Below are 16,303 nucleotides of genomic sequence, written 5' to 3'. Positions count from 1 at the left end.
TATATATATATATATATATATATATATATATATATATATATATATATATATATATATATATATATATATATATATATATACACATACATGGGTCAGTGACAAAACAGGTTTGGCAAGATGGGAAATTTAAAAATCTTTTACAAAGTTGATTTAAAAGCATCCGTCAGATATTTTAAAATGTACAGATTGTATTCATGTTGATTTTATGTAATTAAAAATAACATTTACACCATTTTTTACAGACATTAAGACTGAATGCAACTGAAAATGTCAAATGGTGTAACTGCCAAAAATTGTGAAATATTAAATAATTTACTCCTCCTAGATGATATGCAAGTGTACACACTGAAATAAATACTTCATTTTAAAATACCACAATAACATTTATTGTATTCGCATTATCTCTAAATGTACATTTTAATGAGTTTTTGCAATATTCGGCCAGACACATGCTAAAAACACTTCTGGTTTCTAAATAATCTGACAAATTATGTAAAAAATGTTAAAAACTATTTTATTACACTAAACTAAGTGTTTTAATTTTAATTTCACATTATTTCCATGTACATAATTATATTTTTATGTAAAATACTGGTTACACCAATTGACAAAAACCAGTTACACCACCTGACAGTGTTGCTTCTACAGCCAAAGATTTTGAAATTGACAATTAAAATCAATTCAAATTAAGAATGATATTCAACAATTTCAGTGGGATTGTCATTGACAAATGTGTTTAGAACAATGAAACCAGGTTGCTGAACTTTAATACACCAAGTAATAACATCCTTTACATTAAATGTGTGGCCCTCATCAATAGAATATTAACAAACTAAAGAAACATGTTTAACATTTAACACCTTTTCCATCACTGTTTCTTTTCAGTTGGCTTAATTAAAATAAAAATAAGTAGATGATATTAGAAAAAAATCCACTATTTTACTTTTAAGCTATTTAGAAACAATTTGCCAAACACTGTACGTAAATCACTAGTACGTAAGAACTGCTGCTTACTCGTTGTTGCCTTGGTGCTGGGATTAAAGGCCAATTTTTGTAAGCATACACGACTGACTGACAACAAATAATTTCATGAGTGTATCCACAACTTATCCACAAACTATTTATTTTATACAGTTAACTTCAGAATTATGCAGAATTATTATTAGTCCCCCTGAGCTATTAGCTCCCCTGTTATTTTTTCCCCAATTTCGGTTTAACAGAGAGAAGGTTTTTTCAACACATTTTCAACACATAATAGTTTTAATAACTCATCTCTAATAACTGAATTATTTTCTCTTTGCCATGATGACAGTAAATAATATTAGACTAGATATTCTTCAAGACACTTCTATACAGCTTAAAGTAGCATTTAAAGGCTTAATTAGGTTAACTAGGCAGGTTAGAGTAATTAGATAAGTTATTGTATATCCATGGTTTGTTCTGTAGACTATCGCGGGGAAAAAGCTTAAAAGGGCCAATAATTTTTACCTCAAAATGGCTTTTAAAAATTGCTTTTATTCTAGCCTAAATAAAACAAATAAGACTTTCTCCAGAAGAAAATTTTTTATCAGACATGCTGTAAAAAAACCCAAACAAAACTGATTTCAACTGCAATTCATTTGTTTAGCAACTTCTGACTTGTTCTTCACAACTTTTCATCATTAAAGTTCCTCCGAGGCACCTCCAGTTGTTAATAATAATAGTACAACAGCAAGCGCATCAAGTATGAAAACCTCCAAAACTTAAGGCTGTGTGCACTCAGTCTATAGAGGCTTGTCAACCTTGTTTCATTTCCCATGTTAATTTTTTCTTTTATTTAAAAAAGAAATTCCCAAGTGCTCTTTAACAGAGAGAATATTATTGTCAACACATTTCTAAACAAAATAGTTTAAATGACTAAATTCTAATAACTGATTTCTTCCGTAATCTTTGCCATGATGACAGCACATAATATTTGACTAGATAATTTGTAAGACATTAGTATTCAGCCTAAAGTGACATTTAAAAATGTAATTAAGTTAATTAGGCAAGTAAGATCTATTGGCCAAGTCATTGGGTAACTGTGGTTTGTTCTGTATTTAAGAAGGCTAACAATATTGACCTTAAAAACTGCTTAAACATTTTAAAAACTGCTTTTATTCTATCCAAACTAAAAGAAATAAGACTTTCTCAAGAAGAAAAAAAATACTTACAACATTTCAAAGGAGGGTGATACAGTGGCTAATGTGGTTAGCACAGTTGTCTCACAGCAACAAGGTTGCTGGTTTGAGTCCAAGATGGACCAGGATGGCTTACTGTGTGGAGTTGACATGGGTTTCCTCTGGGAGCTCCAGTTTCCCCCACAGTCCAAAGACTTGCGGTATAGGTGAATTAGAAAAACTAAATTGACTGTAGTGTATGAATGTGTGTGTGAATGAGAGAGTGTGTACATTATATTGTGTGAATATAAACATGGATTAACATAAACAAAAAAAAACATTCATGTTGTGCAGTAAAATAATTTTATCCTATGTTTACAAAGCTTTAATAGTAAGGTTGTGGATTAAGCACCTATTTCTCAAACAAAAATAAATAAATAATCTACACTATGAACACAAATAGTAGTTTAATTTATGTTGCATTTTTGATCAGCATCGTGAACTAATGATATTTGACTAAATTGACCCCTGACAGAAAGACTCCTGCTATATGAGTCAAATGGTGTAACCAGTTACACCCCTTGACATTTCAACTCAAAATGAAATTTGACAAGCATTATCAATAACATCTATGTAAGCACATGGGCTTGGTGGGAATATTTCAAATTTAACTTTTAAATATAATACTTATTTTTATAATTATGAACAATTATCAGTGCATTTCTGGGGTCTTACCATTTGACATGCATATCTAAGAATAGCTGACCATACCTTAAAAAGGTCAAAGTATCTCACATTTTAAAAAGAGTTACTAACCTTTGCATGCAGCAATTAGTCTTATCAAGAGTTCTTCTCTGTGATTCAATTTCCTGTCTAACTGTCTTGTGCACAATATTAACAAAATGGCTCAATAAATGGTGGTTACACCATCTTGACATTTCAGAAATTTGAGGTGACAGAAAAAATTCCCCAAATGAATTATAATATTTAAAACAATTGTGCTATATTTACCTTTATTTACTATTAAATATGTCTAATGTAAAATTATGCCAGACTAGCCGATACAATGTTTCATTGAGGCTTTCACATTTTTTAAACAAGGTAAACTATTTGGTACCAATTTTTTTTGGTTACACCACATTGACATTCTTGCAATAATCCCCTAAAAATTTTCTTAAAATGGATTAAAACCAAAAAATTAAACTTGGTCCTCAAAATAGAGAATGTATGCAAGTAATTTGCTTATTTATTTTGAAACTGTAACCTACTTGAATTTATTTAAAAGACATGGACACAAAAAAATGAGCGTCACGTCATTGACCCACATATATATTTATATATATGTACAGTTGACAATGTCCATCCACAAGATGGTGACAGAGACAGCAAAATAAGTCCTTAGAGAAGAAAAGATCGGCGTATTTTCAAACTACAGTTGATCAAAACAATATAAAATTGATGAGTCGATCTCTATATTTTTATGTTGCAGTGCTGTATTTATACCATAGTAATTGTAGTGTATTGAGTGTAAGATGGAACTCGCATGTATGTATTTTGTGTTGCTACTCACTGTATAACTCTATGTTACTTTTTGGTTTACCATCTGTTTGTTTCTAATGAGTCTCCTGTTTTTGTTAATGCAGACTAGTTCAGGAAACAGAAAGAAAGAAAGAAGAAATGCCCGCATGTGTTTAGCATTTTCCTTACCACAAACACAACAGTAATCTGGTAGTTATTGCGCTGATTTGGCCTTTGGGGTTACTGTGATCTTTTGATTGCAACAGAGAATTACAGAGAAATCTCTGTAGACTGATGGCATTTCATGCTGTTCAACCTTATAATTTAAAAATGTCAGCAAAATCCCCTGTTTTGTCCTCATTTTAGTTATTATGCAAGAGAATCATTCAAATATTAGCTCTAAAGTGACATGTGTGTAGTTATGATTCTGCTGTTCTGACGTCAGCTGTAGATGTGAATTAATGGCGGAGGAAAGTAGTTCCTCTTACAAAAACTTTTTTAGACTCCCCATGTTTGATTTTATTTTTTATTTACACAATTATGCCATCAAACTGTTGTATAAACGCAATATCACACTCGTAGCAGTGCAATATGGCTGTAAATTGTCACAGGTTGGACACTAAGGCACAACGCATGCCTCCCACCAGTGTCGATATACAATTACTGCTATGAGTGTGATATTGCTCATATATCTATCACATATCATATATGTAATTTGCATAAATTTCCATGTACCAGATTACTATATGGGTCACCTCTGTCCTCAGTCCAAAATACTGAAACCCTGCCTTAAAACACAGACATTATGCAAAAATAAACAAGAACCATCTGAACCATGCAGCTTACGGAAGAGAAATCACTGCTTAGTTATTTATGGAGGTGGAAAAAAAAATGTACCTAACAAGCATTCACCCTAGATACACACACACACATACACACACACACACACACACACACACACACACACACACACACACACACACACACACACACACACACACACACACACACACACACATGAACACAACCTATGAATAAATCACACATCCTACACACATATAACACAACCTACAGATGTACATTATGCAACCTGTACAAACACCACAGCCTATAAAAACATGCGATGCAATTTACGTGATAAACTTACACTACCTACACATAATTCAGAGTAATTACTTAAATGACTTGTGTGGGAAGGTTTTGTGAAATGTGAGACAAAAAAAGTCCCACCCCTAAACTCACACCATTGGTCGAGTGGATAACCATTGGTTAGTTATGCCCAACTACACACTATCATCACTTACAACCATTGAATAAAAAAACACTCCATTCTCACAACTCTTTCTCTAGAAAAGCTCATCACGGCATTAGCAGTATAGTCACATCATTCTCAATCACAACCTAGCAATTCCCGTAATCCTTCTGACTACGTGCGGAAGATATCCAGTCTCCTTCTATGTGTCATTAATTCAGGATGGGGAATAATCATTACAGCGCTGCCTCTATGAATGCCTCAGTTTTAGAAGAGAATAATTTATGCAGTGGGTCTTCTGCCTCATGAATATGTGATGGCTGATATCAAGTGGCTGTTTTTTCCCCATCTCCGACCCCATCTCTCACTTTCTCCACTCTTACATCTCTGCTCTTCTCTTTAGAAGCTTGAGGAAATAGAGTGGTAATTGCTCCTCCATTATTACTGGTCTGTTCTATCGTGATGAAGAAAGATTTCTGATGCACAGGCCCCAATTAGGCAGATTTTCAAATAATATCAGTCTTGAACAGAACAAGCAGAAAAACTTCACAGCAAAAAAAGTAACTTGATAGAAATATTTCAGCTTGACAAATTTTATTTTTGATTCATAATTTTAGATTTTAGACTTTTTATGAGCACAGATTTCACCAGGGGGATTTTTTTGTAGCAAACTACAGTACTTTCAACTTTTCCCCCTGCACTGTAAAATGCTGTTATTTATTTTGCTTAAAAAGTGAGAAAACTGGTTGCTTTAAAAGCAACAAATTGACTTTTCTTAAAAAAAACTGAGTAAAACTGCTGTAACAGGGAATTTGTACGTTTATTTAACTAAATTCTTATATTTACGCACATAGTTCATTTATTTCAAAAATTAAAGGCAACAGGTTTACTCACTTTTTCACAACCAAGGCTCATTCTGAAAACATACCAATATATATATTTCTGGAGAGTGCAAAATACGTCCCAGGAGATACTTTTTATTGCAGTTTTTATTTTTGTGAATCCACCAAAGGCCGCTGTGTACACTTTTTGAGATCTCAAATTTCTCTTGCGAATTGTTCCAGCGTAAATCCACCAGAAGCGACTGTCGACTGACTAACTTACTGACCAATCTACTGACCCAGCCTCCTCCTTTCCTAAATCCAAGCAATAATGTTTTCAAAAGCACAGATTGACCGTCCATCCACTTCCCTAAACCCAACAGACAGTTTTAAAAAGCTGTCCAGAAAAGGAAAAGCCCTTGCCTTTTTTTTAACCCACGTTTTCAGATTTTACCACATTCTCACCCTGTTATTTACTTGTTTATTTTATGTTTTGGCTTCTGTTTTTGTCTTATCTGCTTTCTGAAACTGATTTTAGCAAGACTCAAACCCCTTCATCGTGGTCAACTCCTCTCTGTGTCTCAAAACCGCTGACGTACATGGCAAGCTACTGAACAAACTGGTAACCGCAGGAAAACTGTCTATACGGAGTTAAGTGGTCAGCTGGTCAGCAAGAAAACAAAAAGGCGTCATACCACCCCATAGCATTCGTTTTAAAGACGAAATGCAGCTATACATAGCTCTGGCTACATAATTTGTGGTCTCCAGAAATGTTTATAGAGTTTAATTAAGTAAAGTCAACTAATCATGTTTTACAAAGTGACACGTGTCTGTGAACTAATCTATGTATGTTTTCACAGATGTAATTACATGACTCTTAACACAATACATTTTATTATTTTAGTATTTAATAATTATTTTTTTGACAGTGTAAAAAGAACTATAGCAAATGATTTCTTCAATGACTATTCAGATACAACATGCCTAAAGCAAAAAATTTAAAATAAATAATAACTGCAAGCAAAGTGGTTTAAGAAGCAAACTCTGCAGAAAAATTCCAACTTACAGGAAGTTTTGCGAGTCTCAGGTGAGTTTTGTGTGCTAAAACACATAAAACATTAATTTTATTCATTTTCCTTTGCCGTAGTCCCTTATTTATCAGGGGACGCAACAGCGGCATGAACCAACAACTATTCCAGCATATGTTTTACACTGCAGATGCCCTTCTAGCTGCAACCCAGTACTGGGAAATACCCATACACTCTCTCGCATTCACACATACATTTATACTCTATGACCAATTTAGTTTATTCAATTTACCTATACCGCATGTCTTTGGGCTGTGGGTGAAAGCGGAGCACCCAGAGGAAACCCACGTGAACACAAGGAGAACATGCAAACTCCACACAAAACTACCAACTGACCCAGCCAGGACTCGAACCAGCAACCTTCTTATTGTGAGGCGACACCTCTCACTACCCACTGAGCCACCATGCCACCACACATGATACATGAAAAATATTTATTTTAAAACAATTGATTTTTTATTCAGCTGAAAATCACTTTTTAATTTATGTTCCCTTTGTGTTGGAAATGTGATTTTAACATGAATGTACATGTGAAACGTGAATGTTGATTTTCTATATGGGTCTGCAAGGTTACACAGGAGTACAATCAGTTTTAGATACAGAATTAATAGATACAGTTACATTTTTTGGACATGGTAACCTTTGTATTTACTTTATATTTCCCAGTACTTCCTTTGGTAAATGCTTAGAAACTGTGTGCTTCAAATAATCTACAATTTATGAATCGTAATAGGTATAAAAAAAATATTATTCTACCTCTCTTATGAGTTTCTTTCTTTTATTGAACACAAAAGATAAAAACGATATTTTGATGAATGGTGGTTGGTGGTACTCATTGACCTTAATAGTTGGCCAAAAATAATGCATGTAAATGGGTGCCAGCAACTTTTCAAAATATCCTCTTTTGTGTTCAACAGAAGAATGAAACTCAAGTGAACAAGTAAAGAGTGAGTATATGATGGCAGCATTTTTGGATGAAATATCCCTTTGAGGCTTTTTCATGCTGAAATAAATCAGCATATTAAATAGGCCTAATTATTCCTCTGACAAGACGTCTTAGGGTGTCCAGAGAACATTTATATGAAGTTTCAGCTCAAAATATCTCACTGAATATTTTTTATACCATGTGGTTAATGCCACCTTTTTGAGTGAAAGCATATATGTTTTTGTGTCTCTTTAAATGCAAATGAGCTGTTGCAACCCCTCCCACTTTCAAGAAAAGGGCGGTGCCTGTGCAGCTCATGCCTCAGTTACTTCTGCAACAACAGTCAAAGCATATACTGTAGGACTGCACAATATTGGAAAAATCTGACATTGCGAGATTTTGTTTCTCTACAATATAGATTGCGATATGAATACAATTTCACCAGATGACTTGAATAGCTCTATTTGGAAAAAAAATATTTCATTTAGATTGATTGAGGTGATTTTGTAAGGATGTGAATAAAATAAATAAACAGATGGCAAGAATAATTACAATAGACCAAAGAAAAAAGTCAAAGAAACACTGCTATATGGTTTTCAGAGAGTTAATTAGTATTCAAGTAAAGAAATTGAACAATGAAATGTAAAAAATACATTGTTTAGTCTTCACTGTATTAATAATTCAGCAAAATTATTCTTCATTAAAGTTACAAATGTTATGAATGCTTTAAACTCTCCTGAAATGCTTTTGAAACATATGCAAATGATAAAGTTTCACTCTGGTAAGGTTATACTTTGCATCGACTCCACAAATTGCGTGCATTTGTGACTATAGCGACAAATTTATTATGATGTCAAAGCTGAAACAATATATTGTGCAGCCCTATACCATGCATCCATAAATTCAACGTGTTTTGCTACTTACCTGTGGAAAAGACAACATTTCTGGACACAAGTTTGTAGTCAACGATGGAGAACTGCGGGAGCTCGATGCGTGACACACCCGTCACTGCGGTTTCTCCTCCCTTCCAGTAAAACTCGATGTCATCTGTTGTGTATCCATCTACAATACAAACATAAATTAGATCAGTCAAAGAGTAAATGATCCATTATTGGACTAAATATATAACAAATGCAGAGCTAATATAAAATCACAATCAATATTTTAGTGAGAAATTCTATTTCAGTGCTTAATATTATATTATTTGATATTATATTATATTATTAGATATTATTTGATATTATATTATATTATATTATATTATATTATATTATATTATATTATATTATATTATATTATATTATATTATATTATATTATATTATATTAAATTGTATTAGATTATATTAGATTATATTATATCATATTATTATATTATATTATATTATATTATATTATATTATATATTGTATTGTATAATATAATATAATATAATATAATATTATATTATATTATATTATATTATATTATATTATATTATATTATATTAAATTATATTATATTATATTATATTATTATATTATATTATAATTTAATATTATATTATAATACTATAATATTTTTTTTATAATATTATACTAACACTTTAATTGTAATATTAAAATGACATTAAAGGCAATGTTTGTTAGTTTGTTTTTTTAAGTCAACTTCACCTGCACTGTCAAACCTAGGTGGTGCAGTTCCTGGAAATAGCATTTGTTTTTCCTAATTAGCATGTGTAGCATACGCTGAAGAGTAGTTAAAAAAATCACAAGTGCATTGTTAGCATAATCATGAATATGAGCATCTGTTTTTGTACGAGTGTGAGAAGCTGTTAGGGGTCAGATTTCCCACTGTGACACAGACTGCTCTATTTCATACCGGCATTGCTGTGTTTGTAAACTATAATGAGCTTGATGTTGGTATTAGGGTGTATTCGAACAAGTGCACATACTTGATGCCTAGTTATTTTTTTGACTGAAATTTTGGACAGTAAACTAAACTGAACTATGTATTGAATCAGTGATGTGATCAAAAATGACAGTTCAAAGTGAGTGGATTACTTACATAAGTTAAAGAGCACCAACATAATGTGATGCTTTTGTTTACAAAACAGTTATGGGCTTCGTTCAAGATTCAGTCCATCAGTAGAGGCTGGGAGAAAGTTTGTGTCTTGGGTACTTGGAGTAAACAAAGATATACCTGGAGGAAGCTACCTTATAATCATATAAAAATGTTGAATTTTTAGCTACACTCAGATTTTAGGAGTCAATACAGTTTCTACGTTATTTATTCATACTTTAATTTAGTAAAAATGCATTAAATTGATGAAAATGACAGTAAAGGCAATTATAATGTTTCAAAATATTTATTTCAAGTGCACTTATTACACAAAGTATCCTAATAATAATCATGGTTTTCTCAAAATAGTATATGTTTTAAAATAAAATAAAATAAAATAATGAAAGTAGCCAAATATCAACTTTGATATAAACGGCCCTGTGAGTAAATAAAATAAAATAAAAATAAAATAATAAGCATTGGTCTAATGACCTACCTCGTAAAAATTAGATGTTCTGAAACACCAACATGGTGCAGCCAAATATCAACTAAGATATGGCTATGGGAGTAAGTACGTAAAATAAAATAAAATAAAATAAAATAACGAGCGTTGGGCTAACGGCCCACCTCATAAAAATCAGATGTTACAAAACACCAACATGGTGAGGCCAAATATCAACTTCTATATAAACGGCCCTGTGAATAAATAAAATAAAATAAAATAAAATAATAAGCATTGGTTTAACGACCCACCTCGTAAAAATTTGATGGTATGAAACGCCAACATGGTGCGGCCAAATATCAATCTCAATGTAAATGGCCCAGTGAGTAAGTAAGGAATTAAGTAAAAATAAAATAAAAAAATACATTTAAAAATAAAAAATAAATGAAATAAAATAAAATTATACAATTATATAAAATAATGAGCATTGGGCTATTGATCCCCCTAGTAAAAATTAGATGTTACGAAACATCAACATAGTGCAGCCAACTATCAACTTCAATATGGTCCTGGGAGTAAGTACATAAAATAAAATAAAATAAAATAAAATAAAATAAAATAAAATAAAATAAAATAAAATAAAATAAAATAAAATAAAGTAAAATAAAATAAAATAAAATAAAATAAAATAAAAAAAATATATCTTGAGTTTGAAATCATTTAAATAAAATGTAACATAAAGTGTAATAATATTTGACAACAGCACTGTTTTTACTGTATTTCTGATCAAATAAATGCAGCCATGGTGAGCATAAGGGATTTATTTCATAAATACTGCCAATATTACAGACTCTTTTATAGGCAAACTTTTGAAAAAAAAAAAACGATAAAATGCATAAATAAAAAGCATATTTTCCATTCAGAACCTATAATGAAGCTGAATTGTCGTGTTATGTTTTTTTTTTTGTTATTGAACAGCATGACTCTGCTAGCACTGACCAGTATAAACCAGCTTGGAACAGCATGGTAATGTATGCTGGTCTTTGCAGCAGGAAATGTGTAGACGAGTGAAGAGAGAGAACACTTACAACTCTCAATCTCCAGAGTGCAATTCTGCTCATCTAATGGATACCTTCTCAGATCCATCATGCAAGCAGCAGTCGTAGTGATTCTGGAAGCACAGAAACAAACACACACACGCATGTACGTCACAGAAAAATCAAAGCCCCAGTTCTGTACATTCAGGTGCTCACAGCTCATCTATCGCTCTTTAAATAACACTGCAAACTTGTGTGTAAACAAGATCAGGAAGATGGAGCGTATTTAAATATGGCTCTTTCTGCCCTTCAAAAGGCTTTTGAACCAAATATAGCACAAAGCATGCATATGCATGAGTGGACATGAACAAGTGCGCATCTGAATATATGAAAATGCGCTTTTTTGTTGCATTAAAGTGGCTACTGACTAGCGCTATACTGCATGCTGTCATGCATCTCATCTCACTCCATTCATCATGTCACTGCTGCGAGTGTGAGCTTAGGCTAAGATGTGATGACAAATGTCCTTTGCGAGTCAATATCAATGAACGTTCAAAGTGAGCTTTGGTTTCTCATCCAGGTAAGGATATTGTCCAGGTATCGATTTCTTTTACTGGTAACAAATAATGAGATCATGTCCAGTCCTTATAATTTCATCTGGACAAATGCAGGGCTGTGGTTGGAGTTTCCTAAAGTCATCGATGGCAGGGGTTTCCAAACAAAGAGGTTTTTACAGTTACAAACTTCTTTATAACTGACTCTGTGTGATCTGTAGCCTTGGAAAAACCTTGAAGAACAGCCTTTATTCAGCCCCCGTTTACACTAATATGTTTTAGTTTTAAAGCACATAGGTTTTGCTACAGTTGCGGCTTCCGTCCATCTAATCCTGGAGTTTTGGAGCCCTGAAACTGAGCATTTTGGAAACACTGAAGAGGGCGTTTTGGCTTTAAAACACTGCTGCTCTGTGTCGTGTGGATGGGGAAAAATGGATGCATGGCTGCAGACATTTGCCTATCTAATTGTGGCTTTTTCTCAATATCAAGTACACATAGTTCAGTCTTGCATACTGTCCTTGTAAGTTCAGACTTCGCAAGTTTGATATGGAAAACAAACTCCTGAGGACACATCGGGTAAATCTATAAAGGGAACAGTGTACTTTATAACTATATATATATATATATATATATATATATATATATATATATATATATATATATATATATATATATATATATGACACTTATATATATATACGTTTGTACTTAAGAAAAGGAGACAAGACTGAACTTTGTAGGCTACTTACTTTTGAGGAAAAGCCCCAATCAGGTAAATGTCTACAATGTCTTAAAATGAAAAGGGCCTCTTCAGCGTTTCTAAAAGCTCAATTTTCGGCGTTTGAAAACTCCAGGGTAGTGTGGACAGAAGGCATAACCGTAGAAAAACTTATACGTTTTAAAATGAAAAAGTATTCGTGTAAACAGGGCCATGAAACCCCCAAACAAGGTCATAAAACCCCTTGTCTCATTGGGGTGTTTTCACACCTCTGGTTTGAAAAAAAGTCAGGAAAGTGGGTGTTCAGCCTTGTTTTTGTTGAAAAGTGCAAACAGAACCCTTTTTAAAATTCCTTTCATTTATGACCTGAAAAAGAAATAATGGTGCACTGCACTGGAACAATGCCAGGATGAGTAATAGAATTTTTACCCTTATACTGTAGGTCAGGGGTTCCCAAATGTTTTATCCCGCGACCCCCAAAATAACTTGTGATCCCCACTATCCTCGAAGGTATAAACATACAAACACTGCACAGAATGTGCAGACACACCAAAAGAAACTACAGTTGAAATCAGAATTATTAGCCCCCCTAAATTAGCCCCCGTTTATTTTTTCCCTCAATTTCTGTTTGACTGAGAGAAGAGATTTTCAACACATTTCCAAACATAATAGTTTCAATAACTCATCTCTAATAACTGATTTATTTTTTTGCCATGATGGCAGTAAATAATATTTTACTACATGTTTTTCAAGACGCTTCTATACAGCTGAAAGTGACATTTAAAGGCTTAACTAGGTTAATTAGGTTAACTAGGCAGGTTAGGGTAATTAGACAAGTTATTGTATAATGACAGTTTGTTCTGTTGACTATCAAAAAAAGTATTAGCTTAAAGGAGCTAATAATTTTGACCTTAAAATTGTTCGAAAAAACAAAACAAAAACGGCTTTTCTTCTAGCCGAAATAAAATAAATAAGACTTTCTCCCGAAGGAAAAAATATTATCAGACATACTGTAAAAATTTCCTTGCTCTGTTAAACATCATTTAGGGAATAGTTAATAAAAAAGAAATCAAAGGGGGGCTAATAATTCTGACTTAAACTGTAGATTTTGATTTGGAGGTCATCCTTCATGTTCAGCTGTGGCCTTTCTTAATGTACGTGAGTGTGTAAAGGTGTCAAAGTTTAACATTGTGCCATAAAATCAATCTACTGCTTCTGACAATATTGCTACGTCATTAATATAATGTAAACAACCCAGGGGTCATAATCCAATGAGAAAAAAAATCAATAAATAAAGGCTGATGGCTTTTCACTTCCATGTTGTTGTTTTTATTGTAACTTTTAAATACTATTATATCTTCTGTCGGCTATGGATAAAATCATTCTAATAGTTTAATAATATACATGAGACTTTTGGATATCACCAAGCGACCCCCACTCATTGACTTGTGTCCCTCACTTAGGCAACACTGCTGTAGGTGAACCATTTCTTTAAATAGATTTTTGTATCCCTTCAATAACAACAAACTAAAGCAGCAATTCAATGTTTCGGTCCCCCCTTGATTTAGTTGTAAGGAACACCACAAATTATTTTGGCATGGGCACATAACAATACTTTGCAATGGGTTGTTGCTACTGTGTATTTCTGAGGTCCTTTCTTCCTGAAGCTGGCAAATAAAAGGAAACCGAGCATCTTCATTCCATCTTCAGAGCCATTTTAATGAGAGCCCACCATAAATATGCAAGCGCCCAGCTCTGGCAAACAAATAAAAGCCCTCCGTCCACACTATCTCCACGTCAAACTACAATGTAACCGGGGGAACTCCCTAGATGAACTGTAAAATAATGTTCAGTGGATTGCTGATGCTTCATTCGAGCTTGAGGAGATAAATCATAAAATGACGGAAATGGTTCAATAAACTTTTTTTATGCAAGAACCATACATTAGCATATGGCTGCATTAGTCCACGGGATCTCATTTGGAACAAAACGGAAGGCTAAATTAGGCCATGGTAACTGGCTGAAAGTGCACTCCAGCTGGTACAGAGGATGAAGGCAAACCCTGCTCTTCCGCACGCTTCAGGATCACACTCTGATAACACTAAAGGGTTTTAACAAGATAAAGGCACACATTAGCACTTATGCAATTTAGTAGACGAGTGCGCTGACCAAAATAGGGCATGATCTGTGTCCACTAAAGCTACATACTGTCAGACTTGAAATACAAACAAACTATATTCCAGATGCTGTAGCTTTTAATAGCAAAATAATTTATAATCGCTGTTCTTTCATTCATTTTCTTGTCGGCTTAGTCCCTTTATTAATCACCACAGCGGAATGAACCGCCAACTTATCCAGCAAGTTTTTACGCAGCTGATGCCCTTCCAGCCGCAACCCATCTCTGGGAAACATTCACACACACTCATACACTACAGACAATTTAGCCCACCCAATTCACCTGTACCACATGTCTTTGGACTGTGGGGAAAACCGGAGCACCCGGAGGAAACCCACGCGAAGGCAGGGAGAACATGCAAACTCCACATAGAAACACCAACTGAGCCGAGGTTCGAATCAGTGACCCAGCGACCTTCTTGCTGTGAGGCGACACCACTACCTACTGCGCCACTGCCTTGCCTTATAATCGCTATATTGAATATAAATACAGTGTAATTCAACTGTATTAATAAAAATTTATTTTATTTATTTACATTTCTAATCCTACCCAAGCAGCAACATACCACTCTCCATCGTAAAGCCAATACGGAAGTAACTGAAACTGCAATTCATCGACTCGCTTTTCGACTCCAAATGTTCACTGACTACAATACTAAATTGGCCAATTTTACAGCCTGGTACAAAAGTTGGTTTTGGTGTATATATTAAATATTACCGTTTACGACAACTGTGAGGAGGGTGAATTTTTTTTTTATAACTCATCTGTTTAGTTATTATTAAGTTATATTAAGTCTGCATAATTAAGGGCGTGGCCACTTGAGTGACTGAGCTAGGTATTTGAAGTATTTGAAAGTAATTCGCGTTTTCCTCTTGTAGAAAAATGTCATAAAACAATGCTCAGTGGCTCAATGTATTACAATAGTGTTTTTAAAAGACTAAACACTTTATTGATATTGTATTCAACCCACATGTTCTCAGAACATCAACGAGTAATGAAGTATTAAGCGTTTCTCAAAAGAAAAGCCTGTCTAAACAAAATGCTAACAGGCTTCTGTAGCTCTACTGACACTCCACCTCTTTTCCCTTATTTGGTCACCCCCGGTTGGTGTGCTGACATACAAACAAAATGGTGACGATTGGCCACGCCTACTTGGAGCTTCATTTGCGCTCTTCAGAAACCTAAGGGTGATGTTACAGATACTATGTCCATATCTTTTACAGTCTATGATCCTACTACTTTCTTATTAACTGTTAAAATACAGCTAATTAGTAGTTTATTGAGCTAAATGTCTTAGTTAATGGTTTATTATTAGCATAAACTGTGACTTAAAAAAAAGTCTTACCAAACTTTTTATTATTTTTGTAAAGAATCACTAAGCATCTGTGCACATCAGGTCCTACTGTAATCCACCATTTTTGTCTACATATAAACATAAAATAAACATCCATGCTGTTTTCACAAAATTCTATTTTTTTGCAGTTAGGACGAGGAGGTATCTCAAAAGCATTAAACAAAATATTTTTTTTAATTAAAACCGTGTTTTGTTTGTGTGAGCGGAGTCTTTTAAAATTGCTGGTGTTTGTACTGACAAT

The 16,303-nt window shown here is 33.5% G+C and overlaps 1 protein-coding gene across 4 annotated transcripts in view; it reads right to left on the bottom strand.

Moving 5' to 3' along the window:
- Positions 1–16,303, bottom strand: part of gabrb3 (gamma-aminobutyric acid type A receptor subunit beta3) — a 138,869-nt gene that overhangs the window by 32,720 nt on the left and 89,846 nt on the right. For all 4 annotated transcript variants that reach the window (XM_021471810.3, XM_021471811.3, XM_005166081.5 and 1 more), the window contains 2 exons: positions 11,312–11,394; positions 8,667–8,804 (listed from right to left, as the gene is read on the bottom strand). In XM_021471810.3, the coding sequence (XP_021327485.1) occupies positions 8,667–8,804; positions 11,312–11,394 (221 nt within the window). The remainder of the gene's footprint in view (positions 1–8,666; positions 8,805–11,311; positions 11,395–16,303) is intronic.

Source organism: Danio rerio, chromosome 6 (genome assembly GCF_049306965.1).
Source record: "Danio rerio strain Tuebingen ecotype United States chromosome 6, GRCz12tu, whole genome shotgun sequence".
In the NCBI taxonomy this organism is placed as follows: Eukaryota; Metazoa; Chordata; class Actinopteri; order Cypriniformes; family Danionidae; genus Danio; species Danio rerio.
Note: the sequence above shows the minus strand (reverse complement) of the source record. Positions and strands in the feature narration are given on the sequence as shown.